Genomic DNA, 14,119 nt, shown 5'->3' on the forward strand with positions numbered 1-14,119 from the left:
GATCATGATCCAGAGTCCTGCTCCTGCACCTCCTCTGCCGTCTCTGATCATGATCCAGAGTCCTGCTCCTGCACCTTCTCTGCTGCCTCTGATAATGATCCAGAGTCCTGCTCCTGCACCTCCTCTGCCGTCTCTGATCATGATCCAGAGCCCTGCTCCTGCACCTCCCCTGCTGCCTCTGATCATGATCCAGAGTCCTGCTCCTGCACCTCCTCTGCTGCCTCTGATCATGATCCAGAGTCCTGCTCCTGCACCTTCTCTGCTGCTTCTGATCATGATCCAGAGTCCTGCTCCTGCACTTTCTCTGCTGCCTCTGATCATGATCCCGAGTCCTGCTCCTGCACCTGCTCTGCTGCCTCTGATAATGATCCAGAGTCCTGCTCCTGCACCTTCTCTGCTGCCTCTGATCATGATCCTGAGTCCTGCTCCTGCACCTTCTCTGCTGTCTCTGATCACGATCCAGAGCCCTGCTCCGGCACCTCCTCTGCTGCCTCTGATCATGATCCAGAGACCTGCTCCTGCACCTCCTCTTCTGCCTCTGATCATGATCCAGAGCCCTGCTCCTGCACCTCCTCTGCTGCCTCTGATCATGATCCAGAGCCCTGCTCCTGCACCTCCTCTGCTGCCTCTGATCATGATGCAGAGTCTTGCTCCTGCACCTGCTCTGCTGCTTCTGATCATGATCCAGAGCCCTGCTCCTGCACCTCCTCTGCTGCCTCTGATCATGATCCAGAGCCCTGCTCCTGCACCTCCTCTGCTGCCTCTGATCATGATCCAGAGTCCTGCTCCTGCACCTTCTCTGCTGCCTCTGATCATGATCCAGAGCCCTGCTCCTGCACCTGCTCTGCTGCTTCTGATCATGATCCAGAGTCCTGCTCCTGCACCTTCTCTGCTGCCTCTGATCATGATCCAGAGTCCTGCTCCAGCACCTTCTCTGCTGCTTCTGATCATGATCCAGAGTCCTGCTCCTGCACCTTCTCTGCTGCCTCTGATCATGATCCAGAGTCCTGCACCTTCTCTGCTGCCTGTGATAATGATCCCGAGTCCTGCTCCTGCACCTTCTCTGCCGTCTCTGATCATGATCCAGATTCCTGCTCCTGCGCCTCCTCTGCTGCCTCTGATCATGATCCAGAGTCCTGCTCCTGCACCTTCTCTGCTGCCTCTGATCATGATCCAGAGTCCTGCTCCTGCACCTTCTCTGATGTCTCTGATCACGATCCAGAGCCCTGCTCCGGGACCTCCTCTGCTGCCTCTGATCATGATCCAGAGACCTGCTCCTGCACCTCCTCTTCTGCCTCTGATTATGATCCAGAGCCCTGCTCCTGCACCTCCTCTGTTGCCTCTGATAATGATCCCGAGTCCTGCTCCTGCACCTTCTCTGCTGCCTCTGATCATGATCCAGAGTCCTGCTCCTGCACCTTCTCTGCTGCTTCTGATCATGATCCAGAGCCCTGCTCCTGCACCTCCTCTGCTGCCTCTGATCATGATCCAGAGCCCTGCTCCTGCACCTTCTCTGCTGCCTCTGATCATGATCCCGAGTCCTGCTCCTGCACCTGCTCTGCTGCCTCTGATCATGATCCAGAGTCCTGCTCCTGCACCTTCTCTGCTGCCTCTGATAATGATCCCGAGTCCTGCTTCTGCACCTTCTCTGCTGCCTCTGATCATGATCCAGAGTCCTGCTCCTGCACCTTCTCTGCTGCCTCTGATCATGATCCAGAGTCCTGCTCCTGCACCTTCTCTGCTGCCTCTGATCATGATCCCGAGTCCTGCTCCTGCACCTTCTCTGCTGCCTCTGATAATGATCCCGAGTCCTGCTCCTGCACCTTCTATGCTGCCTCTGATCATGATCCAGAGCCCTGCTCCTGCACCTCCTCTGCTGCCTCTGATCATGATCCAGAGCCCTGCTCCTGCACCTTCTCTGCTGCCTCTGATCATGATCCCGAGTCCTGCTCCTGCACCTGCTCTGCTGCCTCTGATCATGATCCAGAGTCCTGCTCCTGCACCTTCTCTGCTGCCTCTGATAATGATCCCGAGTCCTGCTTCTGCACCTTCTCTGCTGCCTCTGATCATGATCCAGAGTCCTGCTCCTGCACCTTCTCTGCTGCCTCTGATCATGATCCAGAGTCCTGCTCCTGCACCTTCTCTGCTGCCTCTGATCATGATCCAGAGTCCTGCTCCTGCACCTCCTCTGCTGCCTCTGATCATGATCCAGAGTCCTGCTCCTGCACCTCCTCTGCTGCCTCTGATCATGATCCAGAGTCCTGCTCCTGCACCTCCTCTGCTGCCTCTGATCATGATCCCGTGTCCTGCTCCTGCACCTCCTCTGCCGTCTCTGATCATGATCCAGAGTCCTGCTCCTGCACCTCCTCTGCTGCCTCTGATCATGATCCAGAGTCCTGCTCCTGCACCTCCTCTGCTGCCTCTGATCATGATCCCGTGTCCTGCTCCTGCACCTCCTCTGCTGCCTCTGATCATGATCCAGAGTCCTGCTCCTGCACCTCCTCTGCTGCCTCAGAGAACCAGAGTCCTGCTCCTGTGACTACACTCTCAGGGTGCTCAGTGGGTAGTAGAATAAGGTTGATGGTTACCTCACCTGAAATCGCCTCATGTCCCGTGGATTCCCTGCATTCTTTAAACAGTTCTGGTTGCATTTTAAGAAAAACTTCAAGAAGAACCTACAAAAAAAAGGAATAAGGAGTTTACCAAGAAAAAGGGCTTCACACCCCACCAGTGCGTCACAACGAGTCAGTACTGGCCGCGTCGTCATAAAACACGCTGGACAACTACAAAAGACTAATCCTAGTGCAGCAATGGACTGAGGATCACCCAAGGAGGCAGCAGTGGACACCAGCCGTGGCCAGGAGATGGGACGTGTGACTGGCCGACCACCAAATGTATACGAGACACTAGAGCCCCGGGATGTTCATTAGGACAGGGTCACATCTATATTTGTTTGTTCTCCTCGGATCAGTACGGTGTCGCTGTCATACATGGAGGATCACAGGACGGCAGAGACGGGAAGAGAAAATGTCTGAGCCGGAGCCAGACAGATCCGTCCCCAAAGACTCCGGAGCCATGAAATATTTATAGCTGTGAATTATACATGTGCCGGGAGTCCCCAGGAGGGGGCGCACCAGGCAGCGGCATATGGCACCACACACGTGTTTATACCTCCTAGACGAGGCGCGCCAATGTTTATACACAAACAATGCAACCTATATCCCACCTGTGCGCCATATGTCCCTGCACCGGGCATGCGCTACTATACTAACCCTCCCTGCACACTACACCCCGGCGTCTCACAGCTGAGGCTTTGTTACAGTAAATCAGGTCTGAAGAATCCACAGCAGCTGACAAGACGCCATTCATCCTACAAGTTTGCTACAATGTATCAGTCTGGGATCCAGGCTGCTCACAGAGGATGCAACTGTAACAAACCCACAGCTGCCAAATACCCTGCATATTACAACTCCACATAGCTGTGCCCCATACACTGCTATAATCCCAGCACATGGTGCTCATACACTGCTATATTCCAGCACATAGTGGTCATACACTGCTATAATCCCATCACATAGCGCTCATACACTGCTATAATCCCATCACATAGTGCTCATACACTGCTATAATCCCGGCATATGGTGCTCATACACTGCTATATTCCAGCACATAGTGGTCATACACTGCTATAATCCTGGCACATGGTGCTCATACACTGCTATAATCCCATCACCTAGTGCTCATACACCGCTATAATCCCGGCAAAGTGCTCATACACTGCTATAATCCCGGCATATGGTGCTCATACACTGCTATATTCCAGCACATAGTGGTCATACACTGCTATAATCCCGGCACATAGTGCTCATACACTGCTATAATCCTGGCACATGGTGCTCATACACTGCTATAATCCCATCACATAGTGCTCATACACTGCTATAATCCAGCACATAGTGCTCATACACTGCTATAATCCAGCACATAGTGCTCATACACTGCTATAATCCCAGCACATGGTGCTCATACACTGCCATAATCCAGCACATAGTGCTCATACAGTGCTATAGTCCCATCAAATAGTGCTCATACACTGCTATAATCCTGGCACATGGTGCTCATACACTGCTATAATCCCATCACCTAGTGCTCATACACCGCTATAATCCCGGCATAGTGCTCATACACTGCTATAATCCCGGCATATGGTGCTCATACACTGCTATATTCCAGCACATAGTGGTCATACACTGCTATAATCCTGGCACATGGTGCTCATACACTGCTATAATCCCATCACATAGTGCTCATACACTGCTATAATCCAGCACATAGTGCTCATACACTGCTATAATCCAGCACATAGTGCTCATACACTGCTATAATCCCAGCACATGGTGCTCATACACTGCCATAATCCAGCACATAGTGCTCATACAGTGCTATAATCCCATCACATAGTGCTCATACACTGCTATAATCCCATCACATAGTGTTCATACACTGCTATAATCCCGGCACATAGCGCTCATACACTGCTATAATCCCATCACATAGCGTTCATACACTGCTATAATCCCAGCACATGGTGAGCTCTGCTACATCTCACAGACATGTGCCTGCCTCCCCCTTCCCCCGGGTCACTTATCTCCTTGTAGCTTGATGTTTGCTCTCTCTCTCTGCTCTCCATGTGCTGGCAGGAAGTGATCAGTCAGTAGGGCACATTTACTTACCCGGTCCAGTCGCGATCCAGCGGCGCGTTCTCTGCTCTGGATTCGGGTCCGGCCGGGATTTATGAATGTAGTTCTTCCGCCGTCCACCAGGTGGCGCTGCTGCGCTGAAAGTCATCTCATCACGCCGGAATGCACCACCTCGGACCAGGTGAAGGTAAGCGCTCCCCAAGCGACACTTTTTCGGTTTTTAAATGCGGCGGTTTTTCCGAATACGTCGGGTTTTCGTTCGGCCACGCCCCCCGACTTCGGTCGCGTGCATGCCGGCGCCGATGCGCCACAATCCGATCGCGTGCGCCACAATCCCGGGGCAATTCAGGTACAATCGGCGCAAATCGGAAATATTCGGGTAACACGTCGGGAAAACGCGAATCGGGCCCTTAGTAAATGACCCCCAGTGTGTCTGAGCTCCGTGCAGGGGGCGGGGCTACAGAAAGAAATCTCATCTACATGATCTCACACAGAAATCCAAGATGGAAGTTACAGGGTCGAATCTAAGCGCAACTGAAATAGTGTCCAGCAGGACTGACAGTGACAGGCTGGGACTATATCTGTGAAACGCTGGATTTTTGTTAATAACAGTGAATTAGAGAACGTGATATTTTATTATCCTGAGTACATGCATAAGAAACTTGTGGGAGGAAAACCCTTTGTTATTTATTGTTATACTTGTTATCATGTAAAATGTTATATATATATACGTTTGTTATTTGCAACACCCCGGCCAATGCATAGGAAAGGGGGGAGGTTGCGAATATGAACCTTTACCTGTCAGGATCCATCTGATGACCCTGATCAGCTCACCCCAGGGGATAATGCGGGGGGATCTCAGGTAATAGCCGCTGTAGCCTCTGCCTGGACAGGCAATAGTTAAGTGGGTGTAAGTTATAGACCAATGAGTTGGCTGTATTGTAAGCTGGAGTGTGATTGGAGAGGAGCTACCACCTGACCAGGAGGATAAGACCCCTGTGCAGGGGGAGCACAGGCCGCTTGGACCTCATGCTTCCTCTCAGGAGCCGGCTCGTCTTTTTTACCACCAGCTCTAGGAGAGCACATGCTTTACCATCAGGACTCTCAGCACAGCGCACCTTCAGTACTGACACAGAACCTAATCCCAGGACCAGAGTCAGGAGACTCCAACCCAGAGCTGCAGCTTCCACAGTGTGGACACAGCTCCATCTCCATTAACCCAGCATCTACTACCAGGCTGGTGCACTATTCCTGAGGACCTTCTCCATGACCACTCCAGTACCAGAATCTGCTGTGAGACCGTTCTGGCCGCTGCCTGCTACCCGTTGTTCAATAAAGAACGATGAGTTGATTTGCACAACATTGCCTCCGTCTGATCCCTGGATACAGCTGTTACCACCACGGGCTCCCCATCCATCACCCAGGGACTCATCTTACAGACACTCAGGGGTTGCCCCAGGTAGAACCAGTACCTCAGCCTCTCCCTCCATATTTCTTGCACACACCACCTGCTGGAGAGCTGCCAGGCTGTAGGACAGCCCTCCGGTCCCCATACCAAGCACCGGGACACAGCGTGCCCTAGGCCGCAATCACCAGCCACTCCGGTATTCTGGGTCCCGGTGGGGGATGGTGCATATTTATAAACCTGTTATTATATCGGCTGCTGTGGTAGCAACATTCCAATGTCAAAAGCTGTGTCCATGTATTGTCTTAAAGGGGGAGAGTCGCCCAGAGAGGGGGGTAAATGGGGTTGGTGGGCGATAGCATAAGACTGAGGTTTTGACAAACAGCGCATCTGGATTACCAACATTAAGTGTGAGTAGTGTATGTAGTGTGAGTAGCGTATGTACACTGTGAGTAGGGTATGTACGGTGTGAGTAGTGTATGTAGTGTGAGTAGTGTAAGTAGTGTGAGTAGTGTATGTACACTGTGAGTAGTGTATGTAGAGTGTGAGTAGTGTATGTAGTGTGAGTAGTGTATGTAGTGTGAGTAGCATATGTACACTGTGAGTAGGGTATGTACGGTGTGAGTAGTGTATGTAGTGTGAGTAGTGTAAGTAGTGTGAGTAGTGTATGTACACTGTGAGTAGTGTATGTACACTGTGAGTAGTGTATGTAGTGTGATTAGTGTATGTACACTGTGAGTAGTGTATGTACGGTGTGAGTAGTGTACATAGTATGAGTAGTGTATGTAAAGTTTGTGTAGTGTATGTACAGTGTGAGTAGTGCATGTAGTGTGAGTAGTGCATGTAGTGTGTGTGATTCATGTACAGTGTGATTAGTACATTGCAGTGTAAGTGGTGCATGTACAGTGCGAGTAATGCATGTAGTGTACATAGTGGGTGAAGTGCATGTACAGTGTGAGTAGAGCATGTGCAGTTTGAGTAATGCTTGTAGTGTATTGCATAGTGCGAGTAGTGCATGTATGTGTGGTGTATGTAGTGTATGTAGTGTGTGTGGTGCATGTTGTGTGAGTAGAGTATGTACAGTATGAGTAGAGTATGTACAGTGTGTGTAGTATATGTACAGTGTATGTGGTGCATGTAGTGTATGTAGTGTGAGTAGTGTATGCATTGTGAGTAGTGTATGTTGTGTGAGTAGAGTATGTACAGTGTGTGTAGTATATGTACAGTGTATGTGGTGCATGTAGTGTATGAAGTGTGAATAGTGTATGTTGTGTGAGTAGTGTATGTTGTGTGAGTAGTGTATGTAGTGTGAGTAGTGTATGTAGTGTATGTACAGTGTGTGTGGTGTATGTAGTGTGTGTGGTGTATGTAGTGTATGTACAGTGTGTGTGTGTGGTGTATGTAATGTGTGTGGTGTATGTAGTGTGAGTAGTGTATGTAGTGTATGTACAGTGTGAGTAGTGTATGTAGTGTGTGTACAGTGTGAGTAGTGTATGTACAGTATGAGTAGTGTATGTAGTGTGAGTAGTGTATGTAGTGTATGTAGTGTATGTAGTGTATGTACAGTGTATGTAGTGTATGTAGTGTAAGTAGTGTAAGTAGTGTATGTAGTGTGTGTAGTGTATGTACAGTGTGAGCAGTGTATGTAGTGTGAGTAGTGCATGTAGTGTGTGTAGTGTATGTACAGTGTGAGCAGTTTATGTAGTGTAAGTAGTGTATGTAGTGTGTGTAGTGTATGTACAGTGTGAGCAGTGTATGTAGTGTGAGTAGTGTATGTAGTGTGTGTAGTGTATGTACAGTGTGAGCAGTGTATGTACTGTGAGTAGTGTATGTACTGTGAGCAGTGTATGTAGTGTGAGTAGTGTATGTAGTGTGTGTAGTGTATGTACAGTTTGAGCAGTGTATGTAGTGTGAGTAGTGTATGTAGTGTATGTAGTGTGAGTAGTGTATGTAGTATATGTACAGTGTATGTAGTGTGAGTAGTGTATGTAGTATATGTACAGTGTATGTAGTGTGAGTAGTGTATGTAGTATATGTACAATGTATGTAGTGTGAGTAGTGTATGTAGTGTGTGTAGTGTATGTACAGTGTGAGCAGTGTATGTAGTGTGAGTAGTGTATGTAGTGTGTGTAGTGTATGTACAGTGTGAGCAGTGTATGTAGTGTGAGTAGTGTATGTAGTGTGTGTAGTGTATGTACAGTGTGAGTAGTGTATGTAGTGTGAGTAGTGTATGTAGTGTGAGCAGTGTATGTAGTGTGAGTAGTGTATGTAGTGTGTGTAGTGTATGTACAGTTTGAGCAGTGTATGTAGTGTGAGTAGTGTATGTAGTGTATGTAGTGTGAGTAGTGTATGTAGTATATGTACAGTGTATGTAGTGTGAGTAGTGTATGTAGTATATGTACAGTGTATGTAGTGTGAGTAGTGTATGTAGTGTGTGTAGTGTATGTACAGTGTGAGCAGTGTATGTAGTGTGAGTAGTGTATGTAGTGTGTGTAGTGTATGTACAGTGTGAGCAGTGTATGTACTGTGAGTAGTGTATGTACTGTGAGCAGTGTATGTAGTGTGAGTAGTGTATGTAGTGTGTGTAGTGTATGTACAGTTTGAGCAGTGTATGTAGTGTGAGTAGTGTATGTAGTGTATGTAGTGTGAGTAGTGTATGTAGTATATGTACAGTGTATGTAGTGTGAGTAGTGTATGTAGTATATGTACAGTGTATGTAGTGTGAGTAGTGTATGTAGTGTGTGTAGTGTATGTACAGTGTGAGCAGTGTATGTAGTGTGAGTAGTGTATGTAGTGTGTGTAGTGTATGTACAGTGTGAGCAGTGTATGTAGTGTGAGTAGTGTATGTAGTGTGTGTAGTGTATGTACAGTGTGAGTAGTGTATGTACAGTGTGAGCAGTGTATGTACTGTGAGCAGTGTATGTAGTGTGAGTAGTGTATGTAGTGTGTGTAGTGTATGTACAGTGTGAGTAGTGTATGTACAGTGTGAGCAGTGTATGTACTGTGAGCAGTGTATGTAGTGTATGTAATGTATGTAGTGTGAGTAGTGTATGTACAGTGTATGTAGTGTATGTACAGTGTATGCAATGTATGTAGTGTGAGTAGTGTATGTAGTGTATGTACAGTGTGAGTAGTGTATGTAGTGTATGTAGTGTGTGTGGTGTATGTAGTGTATGTACAGTGTATGTGGTGTATGTAGTGTGAGTAGTGTATGTAGTGTGAGTAGTGTATGTAGTGTGAGTAGTGTATGTATCCATGTATTACAGGCCTCTAGAGGTTGATGAAGGTAGAATACACACACTATGATTTGGAAGCACATGTGGTGCTCACGTAGGAGACCAAACCGTGGGAATACAAAACAAAAGGTAAGTGGTCCCTCCCGGATATAGCGCCGGTCTGTTCTAACAATCCAAACAAATATACAAGTTTTCGGGCATTGTGGGACCTTCATCACACACGGAGTGAGACTGCGGTGTATACTATGAAGGGTGGGGGGGGGGGCCCTATGGTCCTGCAGGGGCCTGGGGTCATGTATGCTGCGGGCTGGTGGTGGTGGGGCCCTATGGTCCTGCAGGGGCCCGGGGTCATGTATGCTGCGGGCTGGTGGTGGTGGGGCCCTATGGTCCTGCAGGGGCCCGGGGTCAGGTATGCTGCGGGCTGGTGGTGGTGGGGCCCTATGGTCCTGCAGGGGCCCGGGGTCATGTATGCTGCGGGCTGGTGGTGGTGGGGCCCTATGGTCCTGCAGGGGCCCGGGGTCATATATGCTGCGGGCTGGTGGTGGGGCCCTATGGTCCTGCAGGGGCCCGGGGTCATGTATGCTGAGGGCTGGTGGTGGTGGGGCCCTATGGTCCTGCAGGGGCCCGGGGTCATGTATGCTGCGGGCTGTGTGTGGGGGGGCCCTATGGTCCTGCAGGGGCCCGGGGTCATGTATGCTGCGGCTGGTGAGGGGCCCTATGGTCCTGCAGGGGCCCAGGTCATGTATTCTGCGGGCTGGTGGGGGGGCCCTATGGTCCTGCAGGGGCCAGGTCATGTATGCTGCGGGCTGGTGGTGGTGGGGCCCTATGGTCCTGCAGGGGCCCGGGGTCATGTATTCTGCGGGCTGGTGGGGGGCCCTATGGTCCTGCAGGGGCCCGGGCTCATGTATGCTGCGGCTGGTGGGGGGCCCTATGGTCCTGCAGGGGCCCGGGGTCATGTATGCTGCGGCTGGTGGGGCCCCGGATGCCGGCGGATGTCGGAGCTCCGCAGCCCAGACTCCAGCGATGAATCTCCTGCCACTTCTTCACCTACTTAAGCAGCAGCCGTGCATATGGTCTGCCAGTTAAAAATAAAGACAATACGCATAAATTAGCATACATAATCCACCACTCTCCCCATTTAATATGCAAATTCCCCCAGACACTGCAGAACACCTTCTGTTCAGAGTGAATAAATTTGAATTTGCAATTAGAATAATCTTGTATAATTAATGAAAAGCGTCAATTTTGGCTCATAAGTAATTTGATTAACATGTTGATAGGGCACTTATCGCACTCTCTAAACCACTGGGGCTGGGCTGGGAGAAGAGGGGCTCCGAGGAGGCAGACAGAGGAGCCCCCCGGACCACCCCAGTGTGCGGAGACCACAATGCTGGGGATCCATAGCTATGGCACCAGCACCTCACATATAATACCACCACTGGGAGAAGAGGGGCTCCGAGGAGGCAGACAGAGGAGCCCCCCGGACCTCCCCAATGTGCGGAGACCATAATGCTGGGGATCCATAGCTATGGCACCAGCACCTCACATATAATACCACCACTGGGAGAAGAGGGGCTCCGAGGAGGCAGACAGAGGAGCCCCCCGGACCTCCCCAGTGTGCGGAGACCACAATGCTGGGGATCCATAGCTATGGCACCAGCACCTCACATATAATACCACCACTGGGAGAAGAGGGGCTCCGAGGAGGCAGACAGAGGAGCCCCCCGGACCACCCCAGTGTGCGGAGACCACAATGCTGGGGATCCATAGCTATGGCACCAGCACCTCACATATAATACCACCACTGGGAGAAGAGGGGCTCCGAGGAGGCAGACAGAGGAGCCCCCCGGACCACCCCAGTGTGCGGAGACCACAATGCTGGGGATCCATAGCTATGACACCAGCACCTCACATAGAGTACCACCACTGGGAGAAGAGGGGCTCCGAGGAGGCAGACAGAGGAGCCCCCCGGACCACCCCAGTGTGCGGAGACCACAATGCTGGGGATCCATAGCTATGAAACCAGCACCTCACATATCATACCACCACTGGGAGAAGAGGGGCTCCGAGGAGGCAGACAGAGGAGCCCCCCGGACCACCCCAGTGTGCGGAGACCACAATGCTGGGGATCCATAGCTATGGCACCAGCACCTCACATATAATACCACCACTGGGAGAAGAGGGGCTCCGAGGAGGCAGACAGAGGAGACCCCCGGACCACCCCAGTGTGCGGAGACCACAATGCTGGGGATCCATAGCTATGGCACCAGCACCTCACATATAATACCACCACTGGGAGAAGAGGGGCTCCGAGGAGGCAGACAGAGGAGACCCCCGGACCACCCCAGTGTGCGGAGACCACAATGCTGGGGATCCATAGCTATGACACCAGCACCTCACATAGAGTACCACCACTGGGAGAAGAGGGGCTCCGAGGAGGCAGACAGAGGAGCCCCCCGGACCACCCCAGTGTGCGGAGACCACAATGCTGGGGATCCATAGCTATGACACCAGCACCTCACATATAATACCACCGCTGGGAGAAGAGGGGCTCCGAGGAGGCAGACAGAGGAGCCCCCCGGACCACCCCAGTGTGCGGAGACCACAATGCTGGGGATCCATAGCTATGACACCAGCACCTCACATATAATACCACCACTGGGAGAAGAGGGGCTCCGAGGAGGCAGACAGAGGAGCCCCCCGGACCACCCCAGTGTGCGGAGACTACAATGCTGGGGATCCATAGCTATGACACCAGCACCTCACATATAATACCACCACTGGGAGAAGAGGGGCTCCGAGGAGGCAGACAGAGGAGCCCCCCGGACCACCCCAGTGTGCGGAGACCACAATGCTGGGGATCCATAGCTATGAAACCAGCACCTCACATATCATACCACCACTGGGAGAAGAGGGGCTCCAAGGAGGCAGACAGAGGAGCCCCCCGGACCACCCCAGTGTGCAGAGACCACAATGCTGGGGATCCATAGCTATGGCACCAGCACCTCACATATAATACCACCACTGGGAGAAGAGGGGCTCCGAGGAGGCAGACAGAGGAGCCCCCTGGACCACCCCAGTGTGCGGAGACTACAATGCTGGGGATCCATAGCTATGGCACCAGCACCTCACATATAATACCACCACTGGGAGAAGAGGGGCTCCAAGGAGGCAGACAGAGGAGCCCCCCGGACCACCCCAGTGTGCGGAGACCACAATGCTGGGGATCCATAGCTATGGCACCAGCACCTCACATATAATACCACCACTGGGAGAAGAGGGGCTCCGAGGAGGCAGACAGAGGAGCCCCCCGGACCACCCCAGTGTGCGGAGACCACAATGCTGGGGATCCATAGCTATGACACCAGCACCTCACATATAATACCACCACTGGAAGAAGAGGGGCTCCGAGGAGGCAGACAGAGGAGACCCCCGGACCACCCCAGTGTGCGGAGACCACAATGCTGGGGATCCATAGCTATGACACCAGCACCTCACATATAATACCACCACTGGGAGAAGAGGGGCTCCGAGGAGGCAGACAGAGGAGCCCCCCGGACCACCCAAGTGTGTGGAGACCACAATGCTGGGGATCCATAGCTATGACACCAGCACCTCACATAGAGTACCACCACTGGGAGAAGAGGGGCTCCGAGGAGGCAGACAGCGGAGCCCCCCGGACCACCCCAGTGTGCAGAGACCACAATGCTGGGGATCCATAGCTATGGCACCAGCACCTCACATATAATACCAATACTGGGAGAAGAGGGGCTCCAAGGAGGCAGACAGAGGAGCCCCCCGGACCACCCCAGTGTGCGGAGACCACAATGCTGGGGATCCATAGCTATGGCACCAGCACCTCACATATAATACCACCACTGGGAGAAGAGGGGCTCCAAGGAGGCAGACAGAGGAGACCCCCGGACCACCCCAGTGTGCGGAGACCATAATGCTGGGGATCCATAGCTATGACACCAGCACCTCACATATAATACCACCACTGGGAGAAGAGGGGCTCCGAGGAGGCAGACAGAGGAGCCCCCCGGACCACCCAAGTGTGTGGAGACCACAATGCTGGGGATCCATAGCTATGGCACCAGCACCTCACATATAATACCACCACTGGGAGAAGAGGGGCTCCGAGGAGGCAGACAGAGGAGCCCCCCGGACCACCCCAGTGTGCGGAGACCATAATGCTGGGGATCCATAGCTATGACACCAGCACCTCACATATAATACCACCACTGGGAGAAGAGGGGCTCCGAGGAGGCAGACAGAGGAGCCCCCCGGACCACCCAAGTGTGTGGAGACCACAATGCTGGGGATCCATAGCTATGGCACCAGCACCTCACATATAATACCACCACTGGGAGAAGAGGGGCTCCGAGGAGGCAGACAGAGGAGCCCCCCGGACCACCCCAGTGTGCGGAGACCAAAATGCTGGGGATCCATAGCTATGAAACCAGCACCTCACATATCATACCACCACTGGGAGAAGAGGGGCTCCAAGGAGGCAGACAGAGGAGCCCCCCGGACCACCCCAGTGTGCGGAGACCATAATGCTGGGGATCCATAGCTATGGCACCAGCACCTCACATATAATACCACCACTGGGAGAAGAGGGGCTCCAAGGAGGCAGACAGAGGAGCCCCCCGGACCACCCCAGTGTGCGGAGACCACAATGCTGGGGATCCATAGCTATGGCACCAGCACCTCACATATAATACCACCACTGGGAGAAGAGGGGCTCCAAGGAGGCAGACAGAGGAGCCCCCCGG

At 52.1% G+C, this 14,119-nt stretch overlaps 1 protein-coding gene across 2 annotated transcripts in view; it reads right to left on the reverse strand.

The window, feature by feature from the left end:
* Window positions 1–14,119, reverse strand: part of LOC140084550 (transcription factor COE3-like) — a 127,299-nt gene that overhangs the window by 45,819 nt on the left and 67,361 nt on the right. For both annotated transcript variants that reach the window (XM_072126463.1, XM_072126462.1), the window contains exon 7: window positions 2,594–2,675. In XM_072126463.1, the coding sequence (XP_071982564.1) occupies window positions 2,594–2,675 (82 nt within the window). The remainder of the gene's footprint in view (window positions 1–2,593; window positions 2,676–14,119) is intronic.

This window comes from Engystomops pustulosus, chromosome 1, assembly GCF_040894005.1.
Source record: "Engystomops pustulosus chromosome 1, aEngPut4.maternal, whole genome shotgun sequence".
NCBI classification, from domain to species: domain Eukaryota; kingdom Metazoa; phylum Chordata; class Amphibia; order Anura; family Leptodactylidae; genus Engystomops; species Engystomops pustulosus.